This window comes from Myotis yumanensis, unplaced genomic scaffold (genome assembly GCF_028538775.1).
Source record: "Myotis yumanensis isolate MYYU_CA2020_CCGP unplaced genomic scaffold, mMyoYum1.0.hap1 SCAF_1, whole genome shotgun sequence".
Classification (NCBI taxonomy): domain Eukaryota; kingdom Metazoa; phylum Chordata; class Mammalia; order Chiroptera; family Vespertilionidae; genus Myotis; species Myotis yumanensis.
In genome coordinates, this window is record NW_027223752.1 from 234209897 (window position 1) to 234224856 (window position 14960).

The window sequence follows — 14960 nt, forward strand, 5'->3', positions numbered from 1 at the left end:
GACAACTGAGGAGAGATCACATCTGAAAGTGGGATTCCCTGAGCCCCTCTACTATCTTTTGTTATGAAATTTTTAGTTGGATTTTTGCCAACTTATATCTAATTATATTTGCAGACCTCTCTTGCTTTGCTATTTCTTCTTACAGACTGTACTTATTTCAAAGTATATGTTGTTATGACTATTGTATATCTACATGATTTATTTCTATATATAATTAAAAACTAAAGTACATTATTTGTCATACAAACCAGGGAGAAAAATCACCTGCATTTTGAGAATAGGGAACTTTTCATTTTAGGGAAGGTTAAATTGTGTGTGTACGGTGCCTTATAAAATTTAGAAATAAATCTATGAAATACCTTCTAAGACTGTTGTGTTTCCACCAGTGTTTGTTTCTTCAGGACTCCTACCAGTTATTCCTTTGCAAATGGTATCCATTTGATTTACTGACTCATCATGCTTATTAGATATGGTGATAAGTGAAATAGATGAAAACAAAATACTATATGAAGTAATTTTATATAATATTTACTAAACGTCTTGAGGTTTACAAAGAAAAGGGAATTGCAGGGGAGAAAGAGATGTTAAGATATAGAAAATGGAGGAAATTAGTGTTGAAAAATTTGAAAATATAGCAGGATTTATTAAACTTGAAATCTGATTTCCAAAAGTCATGGCAGAAATATTTGGGAAGAAGAGGAGCCCATAAGCCCAACTTATGGGCTTAAGTTGCTCTTCTTCCTTAGTTTCTAAAGTGGAAGCTCAGAAAATTGGGAAGAGGAAGCACAGGGTAGTAAGGGGATAAAGACATAGGAAAAGGATGAATAGTGGGTGGATGGGTGGTAAAAGAGGGTACCAGGGACATGACACATGGTGATGGGTTTAGATATCTACAAGATTACCAAGAAAATTATTTCCAGTATCCCCAGTTGATTCTTTCCAGATTTTAGTTGTTACCAAGATGTGTTGGATTTGTGAGGGAGTTGTATTTTCTTTTGGCTGAGAAGATTCTGATAGAATTCTGGAAGGAGTCAGAGGAGGTCTGGATTGATCCATGTGGTGAGAGACTTAGGGCTTTGAGGTGCGTGTATAGACTCCCAAAAAGATGAGTACTTAGAGGTCTGGCTTTGGTGTGCTGAAGCTGGTGGGCAGAGGCCCTGGGAGTCAGTGTCTGCTTATATGATTTTGGTAGTTTGTGTCTTTTAAAGAAATGGTCCATTTCATTTAAGTTGTCAAATTTTAGCCATAGAGTTGCTTATAGTCCTTTATTATCCTTTTAAGGTCTATGGGATCAGTAGTGATACCCTTTATTAATTTGTCTCTTTTCTATACCTCCCTTTTTGGTTAACTTGGCTAGAGAGTTACCAGCTTTTGGTTTTATTCATTTTATTTATTGTTTTCCTCTTTTCAGTTTTATTGATCTCTAGGTAATTTTTATTATTTAGTTTTTCTGCTTGCATTAGGCTTAAGTTGCTCTTCTTCCTTAGTTTCTAAAGTGGAAGCTCAGGCTATTGATATTTCTTCTTTTCTAATATATACATTCAGTGCTATACACTTTCCGGTAAGCACTATTATTGCTCTATTTCAAAAGTTTTTTTTTTCTTTTTCTTTTTATTGCTTAAAGTATTACAGAGAAGTATTACATATGTCTCCTTTTTTTTCCCCCCCGCCCTTGACAATCCCCCGGCCTCCCCTACCCCCCAGTGTCTTATGTCCATTGGTTATGCTTATATGCATGCATACAAGTCCTTCGGTTGATCTCTTACCCGCCCCTCCTGCCCCCCAACCCTCCCCGGCCTTCCCGCTGTAGTTCGACAGTCTGTTCGAGGCAGCTCTGCCTCTGTATCTATTTTTGTTCAAAAGTTTATTATGGTCTTTATTATCCATAAATGGGTGAGATCATGTGGTATTTTTCCTTCATTGACTGGCTTATTTCACTTAGCATAACGCTCTCCAGTTCCATCCATGCTGTGGCAAATGGTAAGAGTTCCTTCTTTCTTACAGCAGCATAGTATTCCATTGTGTAGATGTACCACAGTTTTCTAATCCACTCATCTACTGATGGGCACTTAGGCTGTTTCCAGATCTTAGCTATGGTGAATTGTGCTGCTATGAACATAGGGGTGCATAGATCCTTTCTGATTGGTGTTTCTGTTTTCTAGGGATATATTCCTAGAAGTGGGATCACTGGGTCAAATGGGAGTTCCATTTTTAGTTTTTTGAGGAAACTCCATACTGTCTTCCATAGTGGCTGCACCAGTGTGCATTCCCACCAGCAGTGCATGAGGGTTCCTTTTTCTCCACATCCTCTCCAGCACTTTGTTGATTTGTTGATGATAGCCATTCTGACAGGTGTGAGATGGTACCTCATTGTTGTTTTGATTTGCATCTCTCAGATGATTAGTGACTTTGAGCATGTTTTCATATGTCTCTTGGCTTTCTGAATGTCCTCTTTTGAAAGGTGTCTATTTAGGTCCTTTGCCCATTTTTTGATTGGATTGTTTATCTTCCTTTTGTTGAGTTGTATGAGTTCCCTATAAATGTTGGAGATTAAACCCTTATCAGTAATAACATTGGCAAATATGTTCTCCCATGTAGTGGGCTTTCTTGTTGTTTTGTTGATGGTTTCTTTTGCTGTGCAAAAGCTTTTTATTTTGATGTAGTCCCATTTGTTTATTTTCTCTTTAGTTTCTAATGCCCTAGGATCTGTATCGGTGAAGAAGTTGCTTCGGCATATGTCTGAGATTTTGTTGCCGTTGGATTCTTCTAGTATTTTTATGGTTTCTCGTCGTATATTTAAGTCCTTTATCCATTTTGAGTTTATTTTTGTGTATGGTGTAAGTTGGTGGTCTAGTTTCATTTTCTTGCATGTATCTGTCCAATTTTCCCAACACCATTTATTGAAGAGACTATCTTGACTCCAATGTATGTTCTTGCCTCCTTTGTCAAATAGTAATTGAGCATATTGATTCGGGCCAATTTCTGGGCTCTCTATTCTATTCCATTGATCTATATATCTGTTCTTGTGCCAGTACCAGGTAGTTTTGACAACAATGGCTTTGTAATACAGCTTGATAGCAAAAGTTTTGATAGGTTGTGATTTTATTAGCTTAAGGTATTTTTTAACTTCTCTTGATACTTTTTTTTGACCCATGTGTTATTTTGAAGTATGTCGTTTAATCTCCAAATATTTTGAGTTTTCCAGCTATCTTTCTATTGCTGATTTCTAATTTAATTCCATTGTAGTCTATCTGCTAACATGCTTTGTATGATTTTTATTCTTATAAATTTGCTAAGGTATATTTTATGGCCCACAGTATAGTCCAAGCATGTCAAACAAGGCCCAGAATAAATATTTTTGTGGCCCAGGTAATATAATGGTATGTAAGAAACGTTTTAATAAAAATTTCATAACTTAATTTTTACAATATCCTGTTATACATAATTATTAATAATGAATTACAACGTTTGCTAGTGACTGATTACAATAATTGTATTGCATTCATTTCCCTTATGCGCCTTACTTGCAGGTGCACCATTTCTCTCCACTAATGCTAGCAGCAAATATTTTAGCAGCCGATTGCCATGTCATTAGTCTTGTACTGACTTGTTTGGTGTGCGCTACAGGATATATTTTACTTTTGGAGAACAAGAAAAACTGGTTTATTTGCGTTACACTTATTAATTTGTGCAGTTATTCAGTGTCTGATAAGTTAATGTTCAAGAAAAATATTAATTTTTATTAAAATGTTCTGTTATTTTATGTAACGACTAGAGGCCTGTTGCACAAAAAGATTCATGCAATAGGCCTTCCCTTCCCCTGGCTGCCGGCACCGGTTTTCCTCCGGCACCTGGGACCCAGGCCTTCGCTCTGGCCAGAGCCACCTTCAAGTCTTCGCTGCCCCGCCCGGCCGCCCCGGGTCGGCTCGCACACGGGACGCCCACCGCCCCGGGTCGCAGATAGCAGGCTTGGCTGGCGGCAGGGCAGGCGGGATGGCGCTGTCCTGCCCCACCGCCCCGGGTGGCAAATAGTAGGCCTGGATGGTGGCAGGGCAGGCGGGATGGTGATGTCCCGCCCTGCCTGCAACATGCAAATTAGCCGTCATCTTTGTTGGTGGTTAATTTGCATATTGCGCTGATTAGCCAATGGGAGGTGTAGCAAAGGTACGGTCAATTACCATGCTTGTCTATTATTGGATAGGAAGGATTACTTATTTATTTCAGCATGTCTTGGTGAGTGTCTCATGTGAACTTGAGAAGAGTGTAAATTCTAATGTTGGACAAACTGTTCTGTAAATGTCAATTAGATGACGGTGATTGTTAGTGCTGTTTCGTTCAACTTACTGGTTTTCTGCTTGGTGTATCAATTAATGAAAAAGGAGTGTTGAAATTTCCAATTATATTACTGGATCTGAGGATTTGGAATTTCTTATAGTTCTATCAGTTTGGTCTCATGTATTTTGATACTCTGTTATTAGGTATATGTACATGAAAGATTGTTATGTTTTCTTGGAAAATTGACCGCTTTATTATGATACCAATTTTTATACTTTAAACTAGAGGCCTGGTGCACGGAATTCATGCACGGGAGTGGCGGGGGTATGTGTTCCTCAGCCCGGCCTGCACCCTCTCCAATCTGGGACCCCTTGGGGGGTGTTCGACTGCCGGTGTAGGCCTGATCCCACTCGGCCAGGGCTCTTTTTTTTTTTTTATTCTTTAGAGTTTACATCTCTTTGCTTATGTTACTCACCTATGTTGTCTTACCTTTTTATTAGCATTTTTAACATATTAATCATAGTTGTTTTAACCTTGGTCTGATGTCCTAGTTGGTTTGGCTCAGTGGGTAGAGTGTCAGCCTGTATGTGGACTGAAGGGTCTCAGGTTCCATTCCGGTCAAGGGCACATGCTTGGGTTGCAGGCTCGATTCCCAGTAGGGAGTGTGCAGGTGGCATCTGATCAATGATTCTCTGTCATTATTGATGTTTCTCTCTCTCTCTCTCTCTCTCTCTCTCCCCCTCTCCCCTCCTCTCTGAAATTAATACAAATATATTTTAAAAACAAACAAAAATTCTTGGTCTGATAATTCCAACTCTATTATATCTGAGTTTGATTCTAATGATTGCTTTTTCTTTTCAAACAGCCTTTTAGTGTTCTAATTTTTTGTTGAAAGCTAGACATGATGTATTGAGTAATAAGAACTCAGTCAAATAGGCCTTTATTGTGAGGTTTTATGTTAACATGGCCAGGAGTTAGTCTGAATTTAATGTTAACTGAAGCTGTAGGTTCCAGAGACATCAAATTCCTCTATGTCTTTGAGTTTTTCTCTCCTTTTTTTCTGGGTGTCTTAAAGAATTCTTTCTTAGTTGAAGTTTGTGTCTTGTAGCTTTTTCAGCTATAATCCACTACTATTATACTGCAGCTGTGTTGGTGTTTGGTAAAGTATGAGGGAGGGGAAACATTCTGTACTCTTATGATTAAGTCATGGCCTTTTGGTGGCCTGTGACCCTGGGCTGTGAACTTCACAGGTGTTTCTTAGCTCTTCCCACTTAGGTGATACAGGGTGATAGGGCTGTAATTAGGAACTGCCCTTCCTCCATGTCATCAGGTAAGACTCTGATTAAGCCTTTTCTCTTGGTGAGAATGTCTCTTTTTATGGATAATGCTCTGTGCATATTTTACAATGGTTACTTTCTCCCTTCCCATGCCAGAGCCAGGAAGGAATCTTTCTTGATTCTTTACGAGGATCTGGTGGGCTTCTTGGAGATAAAATTCACTCCCCCAGGAATTTTCAAGCTAGACCATACTCAACCTTCAGCATTTTATCAAATTTATCATTTAAATGTTTCTACCATTTACTGGCTCTGATGGTTTCTGCTCTAGGTAAGCAGATTTGGGTTATGACTCTCTGAATTTACTTCTCTTCCCAGATTCCAGGGTGGAAATTACCTGCCAAACTCAGCTCTGTTATATCCAAGAAAAGTAATTTATTTTCCGTTTGTTTAGCTTTCTTTTCTGATTGTAGGACAAATGTGACAACTTCCAAGCTCTTTACATGTTGGAGGTGAAACCGAAAGCCCTGGAATTTCTTTTTTTCCCCTTTATTTTTTAAAAAATTACTTTTCAATTACAGTTGATATACAGTATTACAGTAGTTTCAGGTGTACAACATAGTGGTTAGACATTTATATACTTAATGAAGTGATCACCTGATTAATATAGTACCCTTCTGGCCTGGAATTTCTTTTGTATTTTAGTGTTTTTGGTTTTCTTGTTTTCCCTTCTCAATTTTTCACCATAGAGGTGAAGGTAAAAACTGGTACAAAATTGTCATCTTAGGAGCAGAGATAAAATCGTAGTTTTTACATGAATGCTGTTGAGAATTGGCATATGAACAGATAGATTTTTGAGTTGATAGATAGTTTAATGAAAAAGGCTTATCCTTCTATCTTTCTTGAGTCCTGGAAGATATATAGGTATCGCTGACTGGGAAATACAGGACATACTGGTCTATATCAGGAATTGGTAAACTTTCCCTTAAAGAGCCAGATAGAAACTATTTTAGATTCTGTAGGCCTTACTGTCTCTGCTGCAGCTACTCAACTTTGCGATTGTAGTGCAAAAGCAGTTATTGGTAACAATGAATATGAGTATATTTCATTAGAAGTTTATTTAAAAATATGGGGCCCTAGCTGGTTTGGCTCAGTGGATAGAATGATGGCCTGCGGACTGAAGGGTCCCAGGTTCAATTCCAGTCAAGGGCACTTGCCTGGGTTGCAGGCTCAGTCACCAGTGGAGAGTGTGCAGGAGGCAGCTGATTAGTGAATCTCATCATTGATGTTTCTATCTCTCTCTGAAATCAATAAAACTATATTTAAAAAACAAATAAATAAATGAAAATATGGGGTGTGGACTGTATTTGACCTGTGGGCCATAGAACCCTGGTCTAGATCAATGGTATTTAATTGTTATTCCATAGCTCTGTCTAGTACTGATTATTAAGAGATTGTAGCCATGTTTTATTTGCATGTGTTCTATCATGTTCAAATATTGACCCATGTTGAGATGAAGTTTTGCATATATTAATTAGAATGGTTCCTCAAATCTTAAGGTTTAAGAGTCATCCTAGGTCAAGGCTCAATTTATGAGTGTAAAAACTACCTTTAAGTTGCTTTGAAACTGTGATTCTTTTTCACTCAGAATAATAAAAATAATTTCCAGCAATTGTGTGTGTTTTAAAATAAGTCTATTTTTTATTACTTCACTTAATCACTTAGGCATGGCAAGTATTATGAAGGTGATGATAGAAGCATTGCCCAAAAGCAGTAGATAGTAGGGCCAGGACTGCAACCCAACAATAATTTGACTTCCAGGGCAGAGCTCTTTTACCACATGTATTATCACTCATGACAACTGGAGGCGGAGTTAGTAGATTGAAGATTAGCTTTCTTCAGAGGTCAGTTCTGGGGTTTATTCTTAATAAGAAAAGTGGGATAATGCTCATTATTTCAAACTAGAGGCCCAGTGCACAACATTCATGCATGGGGGGCGGGGAGGGTGGTCCCTCAGCTCAGCCTGCTCCCTCTTGCAGTCGGGAGCCCTCAGGGGATGTTCTGCTGAGGCTGTCTCCCGCCAATGCCACTTTGCTCACCCACGGCCAGCTTCTGGCTGAGCGGTGCTCCCCTTGTGAGAGTGCTCTGACCACCAGGGGACAGCTCCTGTGTTGAGCGTCTTCCCCCTGGTGGTCAGTGCGCGCCATAGTGACCGGTCATTCTGCCATTTGGTCGATTTGCATATTAGCCTTTTTTGTATAGGATAATTCTGTGTTGGGCATTATTTCAGTGCATTTGGGAAGACAGAAATAGATGTCTAAGTTACTAAAATGAATCAGGCAAGTGATATTGCATAATAATTATAGAATATTTAAACTGGAAGGGATTTAACTCAGTTATCTAATTTCAGAGGCAAATAACCCAATATTCAGAGAGAATAAGTGACTTGGAGGCCAGTGTAGTTTAATAAAAGAGCATGATACTGGAAGACCATAACAGCAGCATGCTAGAACCAGGTTGGAAGAGTTATTGTTAAGTTCAGGAATTTTTGTGAGCCAGTTGAATACATTTATGGTTAAACATTATATATAAACTTACAAATTATGTAAAAAGCAAATATATGCTCACTTACTAATTATTTTGCTATATATATATACACACACATATATATATTTAAATATATTTTTATTGATTTGAGAGGAAGGGAGAGGGAGAGAGAAACATCAATGATGAGAGAGAATCATTGATTGGCTGCCTCCTGCACGCCCCCTACTGGGGACCGAGCCCGCAACCCAGGCATGTGCCCTTGACCGGAATCGAACCCAGGACCTTTCAGTCTGCGGGCCAATGCTCTATCCACTGAGCCAAACCAGCTAGAGTTATTTTGCTATATATTTTTATTATCTATGCTTTGGAGATTATTTATGTTTAATGTACCTGTGTGGTAGAGGTGCTATATAGTGATGTCCTACCACACTCTGTGATCAGTGAAGTGACTTTGATAACTTGAAAATGGCCACACAGTATTTACACCACAGAAATGGGCAAATGCTACAAACAACACTCTTCCGATCCCCACCTGTACCATTCCATGAGCCAACTGGTAAATATTTACCAAGATATCACTGTCCGTGACTCCTGTGTTGGTATACTTGTCTGTTTTTGTGCTTGGCTTTGATGTAAGACTGTGAGTTCCTGGAGGTTTGGAATTTATATCCCTAGCACCCAGCACAGTGCTAGGCATATAGTTGGCAGACAAATGTTTGTGGAATGAATGAGTGAACTTTATATTTATTCAGTCTTTGATTCAAATTCTGGCTCAATTACTTAACTAGCTGTGTGACCTTGGTTATTTTAACCTCTGTTTATTAGTAAAATGAGAATAATAACACCAGCTTTGCATGCTTGTTCTGATGATTAATGAAAAGATCTAGAGATGTCTAGTATATTATAGGTGCAAAGAAAGTAGTCAACATTTATGATTATAACCTAAGAAGAAGGAGACATAAGTGCTATTAGGGTCCAGACTTATATTGTATTCAGAGCTTTGTATTAAGTGTTTGACCACAAACTGGATAAGAATCAAGAATCTGGCACTGTTATTTTTGTGTGTACATACTTCTCCTTCCCCCACAAAATAATGGGATATATTAAAAGGAATATGATATATAAGAGGCAGGAAGCAATCCCTCTGTTATATTTGGCTTTGTTCATGCTCTTATTACAGTATCATATCTAGTTTTACATTGCTCATTTTAAAGAGGATGTCAAAAAATTGTATGGAGAGTGTCCTGGGAAGAACCAACAACTATGATTAAAGGGATAGAAAATAGGTCCTTTGAGGCAAGTTTAGGGAATTGAGTTTGTTTATTCTGGAAAGGAGACAGTAAAGGAGTTTCTTAACTATCTTCAAGTACACGAAGGGTTATTACAAGGAGGATACTCACATGTTGTTCTCCAAATGCACAGAGGACCAAAAGAGGAAATCGATTTATTTCATTTAAAGAAAATTGTGTTAAAACACTGAAATGGCCTATCAAGGGATGTCATGGAATCTCCATTTAAAAAATATTTAAAAAGAGCAGCAGCAGATGGTTTTTTTATTGAAAGGTTTAAATATTTGACCTCATGAAAGTAACAGACAGGATTGTAGGCCTTGCAGCTTTTTTCTACCTCTGTCATATTTTCTTACATTGATTATAACTTACCAAGCATATCCCAGATATCTTACTAGAAAACCACTTATAACTTGATAAAATTATTATTTAGCTTGCTTTACTTGGTTTGGGTTTATCTTGAATGAAAAGATTCAGTATTATCTGTCTGCTAATAGCTTAAATCAAAGTAAGTTTATATATAGAATAGCCCTCATTTGTATTTTTACATGATTCTAGGCATATCTGAAGCATTACTTAGAGTATTTAGTATTAATATTATTTTCAAGTAGTGTATTACAAATATTCTGTAACTCTTTTGTGACAGGGAATCCTCTTGGTATATGACATTACAAATTATCAAAGCTTCGAGAATTTAGAAGACTGGTATACTGTGGTGAAGAAAGTGAGCGAGGAGTCGGAAACTCAGCCACTGATTGCCTTGGTGGGCAATAAAAGTAAGTTATTAATGCTTATCAATATATAGTAAAGTTTATTTGCCTATCCTATTGTTTTTATTTCCAAAAATGTCAATGTTTGGAAACATAAATAGATACAGCTTTCCTGGAGTAAGCAAATTGCTTGAAGAGAAAATTCCTAAAGATGTGTACAGTCTTTTCAATAACAGTTTTTTTTTTTTTTTTTTTTTTTTTTTTTTTTTTTTTTTTAAAATATATTTTATTGATTTTCCACAGAGAGGAAGGGAGAGAGATAGAGAGCCAGAAACATCGATGAGAGAGAAACATCGATCAGCTGCCTCCTGCACACCCCCCACTGGGGACGCGCCCGCAACCCAGGCACATGCCCCCGACCGGAATCGAACCCGGGACCCCTCAGTCCCCAGGCCGACGCTCCATCCACTGAGCCAAACCGGTTTCGGCTCAATAACAGTTTTGATGCTGATCTATCTTAACTGCTGTGCTGCTTTGGCCAATTCCTGTTAAGGTAAGTTCTGCTCTGACTGTGTGTTTTGGCTTCCTGAGGTCTAAGGAAACAGCGCGGCCTATTAAGAACAGCAACACAGCTGCAGATTTTATGATATTGCTCTACAGTTTCTCTCTGCCCCAGAGATTTTGGGAGATACATTTCATTAAATGATCCCCTATTCTAGGGAAGAAAGCAGTGTCTTTGTGGAATTTTGTGTGCATTGTTTCTTGCTCCCATAAAGTTCCTTTCTGAATTTTTTAGGCTCTGAAATAGAAGTATAAAAATATATATTTTTTGAGAAAGCGTGTTATAATGGGGAAAGAGTAGTGCTCGGTAAAAATAATGGGTAAGTAGTTTTTGAGATTTGTCTTTTGGGCTACGACATACAGCATATAAAAATTATAAGACACTGCAGCACAAGACTATTACTTGGTTCATCATCCTCCAGTGCAGTTACTTGGAAAAGGAGTCCTTACTAAGGATTTTCAAGTATATAAAATATTATGATATGACCTAATCTTTTACAACTTATTTGAGGACAGAAAAAGAGAAAATGAATAAAAATTATACCATGAAAGACTTAGGTCAGAAACTATTTCCTGACTACAAGCATTGTTAAATCAATATCCAGGTATACTTAGGAAGAGAATTATCTTTGCCAAAAGTCTTTAATAGTAGAGTGCATTTATTTTGTCTGTGATTGTTTAGGTAATAGCACTTCCTGAAAGACTAAACCAAGATTTCTTAATATTTTGTGGTTCTGCACACTTAGATGAACATGTAATAAATCCAAGCCTTATTTTAAAACCATTACAAAACAAGTGTGAATATCATTTCTCTGAAGAGTTAAAAATACAAATTTCATATTGTTTGTAGGAAACAGTATTACATATCACAAAATGTATGGGTTGGATAAAAGATAGAGTTTTTTAAAGCTTTAGTAAAATTTGCTCATCTGTTTTGTATATAATTATAATTGAGTGAATTAGATGCTTTTCAATCCATTGAAATCCCCCTTTACAAATCATGAGTTTTGATGAGCTAAGATTCTATTTCTACGTTGGACTTTTCATTTTAGGAGATCATTTCTTGGTCATTATGTTACCAAAGCATTGGCTTATTTTATGGTAAAATGTGTGCTTTGAGGTTTCCCATCACCTTTTGGGAAATTGTAGAGTAGGGAAGGGATAAGGGTTCTGATTTGTTTTCATTTCTTTCAGGATATCATCTGACCACCATCTGGAGTAATGGCGTAGTGGTACATAATTATATACATTATGTGTTTATGCTGTCCTGTGAGGCATCCAGAGTTGGTCGCTGTCAGAGGCAGGATATCAGACTAGATAGGCTATTGAACTGTGCTTGGTTGCGCCATTCCTAGTTATATAAATTTATGCAAAAAATCATCACAGTATTTGAGATTTCATAGCATAAAAGTCAAAGAATTTTTTCACTTTTGGCTTAGCTCTAACCCTTTTCTTATATTTATAATACTCTCTTTCAGAATGAGATCATATAATAGAGTGTGCAGTCACACAGAATGTTATATATGTAAAATGAAGAGATTATAGATGAACATTTTCCTGAATATTATTTCATATGATCATGTAATGAAAGAGCTTATAATTTGTGTTTCTAAATTGATGTTACATTTCTATGGTAATATGCATTCATTTTCTTTTTTGGACATAAAATTATATTAAAAAGCAAAGACTTCACCTACTGGTTAAAGGCAAAGAGAAAGAAACATGATGGGAAGACATTTGAAACTGTACTATTCCAATTATCTACACAAGTCATCTTCTGCCTAAATGTGCAATTTAAAATTCATCATTGTGTCCTATTCTTGCAACTTTAATAGAAAGCATATGTCGAAGATAAATAGGTGTAGGTCCTGAATATATTGGCAGCAGTAGCCAGCTTTTAGCCAAAGTTCAGTAGAAGGATAGAAAATTTCCACAAAAGGTGTGTGTGTTTGGCGTGTGTGAGCATGCACAGGCATGTGTGAATTTGTTCCATAGTAAGACCTTATGATTAGAAAGATATAAAATCATTTGTTTTTTATTAAAATACTAGAGGCCCGGTGCACAAAAATTTGTGTACTCGGGGGGGGGGGGGTCCCCCTAAGCCTGGCCTGTGCCCACTCGCAGTCTGGGACCCCTCGGGGGATGACCACCTGCTGGCTTAGGCCTGCTCCCCGGGGGATTGGGCCTAAGATGGCAATCAGACATCCCTCTCTAACAGCCCGGCAGCCCTCGGGGAATGTCCACTTGCCAGTGGGGAGCAGACCTAAGCTGCAGTTGGACATCCTTAGTGCTGCTGAGGAGGCAGGAGAGGCTCCCACCACCACCGCTGTACTGGCAGCCATCAGCCTGGCTTGTGGCTGAGCAGAGCTCCCCCTGTGGGAGCGCACTCACCACCAGAGGGCAGCTCCTGCATTGAGCGTCTGCCCCCTGGTGGTCAGTGTGTGTCATAGTGACCAGTCATTCCGTCTTTCTGCTGTTAGGGTCAGTTTGCATATTACCCTTTTACTGTATAGGATAGAGGCCTGGTGCACGGGTGGGGGCTGGCTGGTTTGCCCTGAAAGGTGTCCCGGATCAGGGTGGGGGTCCCCACTGGGGTGCCTGGCCAGCCTAGGTGAGGGGCTGATGGCTGTTTGCATCTGGTCACACCCCCTTCAGGGTGAGGGTCTCCACTGGGGTGCCTGGCCAGCCTGGGTGAGGGGCTGATGGTTGTGTGCAGCTAGTCACACCCCCTTCAGGGTGGGGGTCCACACTGGGGTGCCTGGCCAGCCTGGGTGAGGGGCTGATGGCTATTTGCAGCTAGTCACACCCCCTTCAGGGTGGAGGTCCCCACTGGGGTGCCTGGCCAGTCTGGGTGAGGGGCTGAGGGTTGTTTTCAGGCTGGCCGGTGACTGAAGCTCCCAGCCTCTCCTTTTTTTCTTTTTTTTTTTAATTCTGGGATTTATTTACCTTCTATAATTGAAACTTTGTTGCCGTCCTGCTCACTCCAGCTCTGAGGCCATGGCCTGCTGAAAGCAGGTATCTGGGGTTTGTTTAGCTTCTATAATTGAAACTTTGTTGCTTTCGGAGCTGTTGCTTTCGGAGCTCAGAGCCGGGCCGCGGCAGGTGGGGAACCTTGGCTTCCTCCATCACGGAGCAAGCAAGCCTCCTGCTCGCTTCTGCTGCGTGGCTGCCGGCCGCCATCTTTGTTGGCGGTTAATTTGCATATCGCCCTGATTAGCCAATGGGAAGCGTAGCAAAGGTACGGTCAATTACCCTTTTTTTCTTTTATTAGATAAGATAGTAAACTCAGGAATTTGGGCTGAGGATTGAAGATAGTCTTAGGTAAGGGTGAATTATGGGTTTATTTTTGTAAAAAAATTGAGTTTTATTATGTTTAAATATAAAGAGTAACTAGAGTAGGTTAATAATAAAGTAGCCAGCAGAGGAAAGGACTTGCTTTAATGACATAGACAGAATTGGTAATTAGTAAGTTATTTCAGTATATGATACTTAAAAGTATATAATGTTTAAAGAAAATTTATTGAATTTATTTCATTCTATATTCTGAAAAGCTTTAAGAGATTAGTGTTCTTTATACTAATTAAGATTTTAAGTGAAGTATTGAGTGTGGTTAAGATCACAGGAATTTGATTTTGACAGATTTTTTTTCAAGCCCAGTTTCTTCCCTTTACAGCACTGTGACAATCAGAGAAGCTACTTTATATTTCTAAGCCTCCATTTCCTCTTCTGGAAATAAGAGTAATAGTTTCTGTCTGATAAAGTTGGTTTAAAGATTAAACGAGATATTCTATGAAAAACACTTAGCATGTGGTCTTATCCAATGTAAGTGCTCAATATTATTATTATTCTTAAGTATAGTAGCTTTTAAAAGCATTAACTATGTTGACATATTGAAAGGCATCCAAATTGGAAAAGAAAAAGTAAAATTGTCATTATTCGCAGATGACATGATATTGTACATAGAAAACCCTAAAGACTCCATCAAAAAACTACTATACTTAATAAATGAATTTGGCAATGTAGCAGGATACAAAATTAACACCCAAAAGTCTATGGCTTTTTTATACACCAATAATAAATTCACAGAAAGAAAAATGAAAAAAATAATCCCATTTACCATTGCAACAAAAAGATTAAGATACCTAGGAATAAATTTAACCAAGGAGGTAAAGGACCTATACTCAGACAATTACAGGATGTTAAAAAAAAGATAGAGGAACACATAAACAAATGGAAGAATATGCCATGTTCTTGGACTGGTAGAGTCAAGATCATTAAAATGTCCATACTATCCAAAGCAATCT

The 14960-nt window shown here is 38.4% G+C and overlaps 1 protein-coding gene across 2 annotated transcripts in view; it reads left to right on the forward strand.

Moving 5' to 3' along the window:
• Positions 1 to 14960, forward strand: part of RAB28 (RAB28, member RAS oncogene family) — a 71371-nt gene that overhangs the window by 14113 nt on the left and 42298 nt on the right. For both annotated transcript variants that reach the window (XM_070411173.1, XM_070411182.1), the window contains exon 4: positions 10032 to 10161. In XM_070411173.1, the coding sequence (XP_070267274.1) occupies positions 10032 to 10161 (130 nt within the window). The remainder of the gene's footprint in view (positions 1 to 10031; positions 10162 to 14960) is intronic.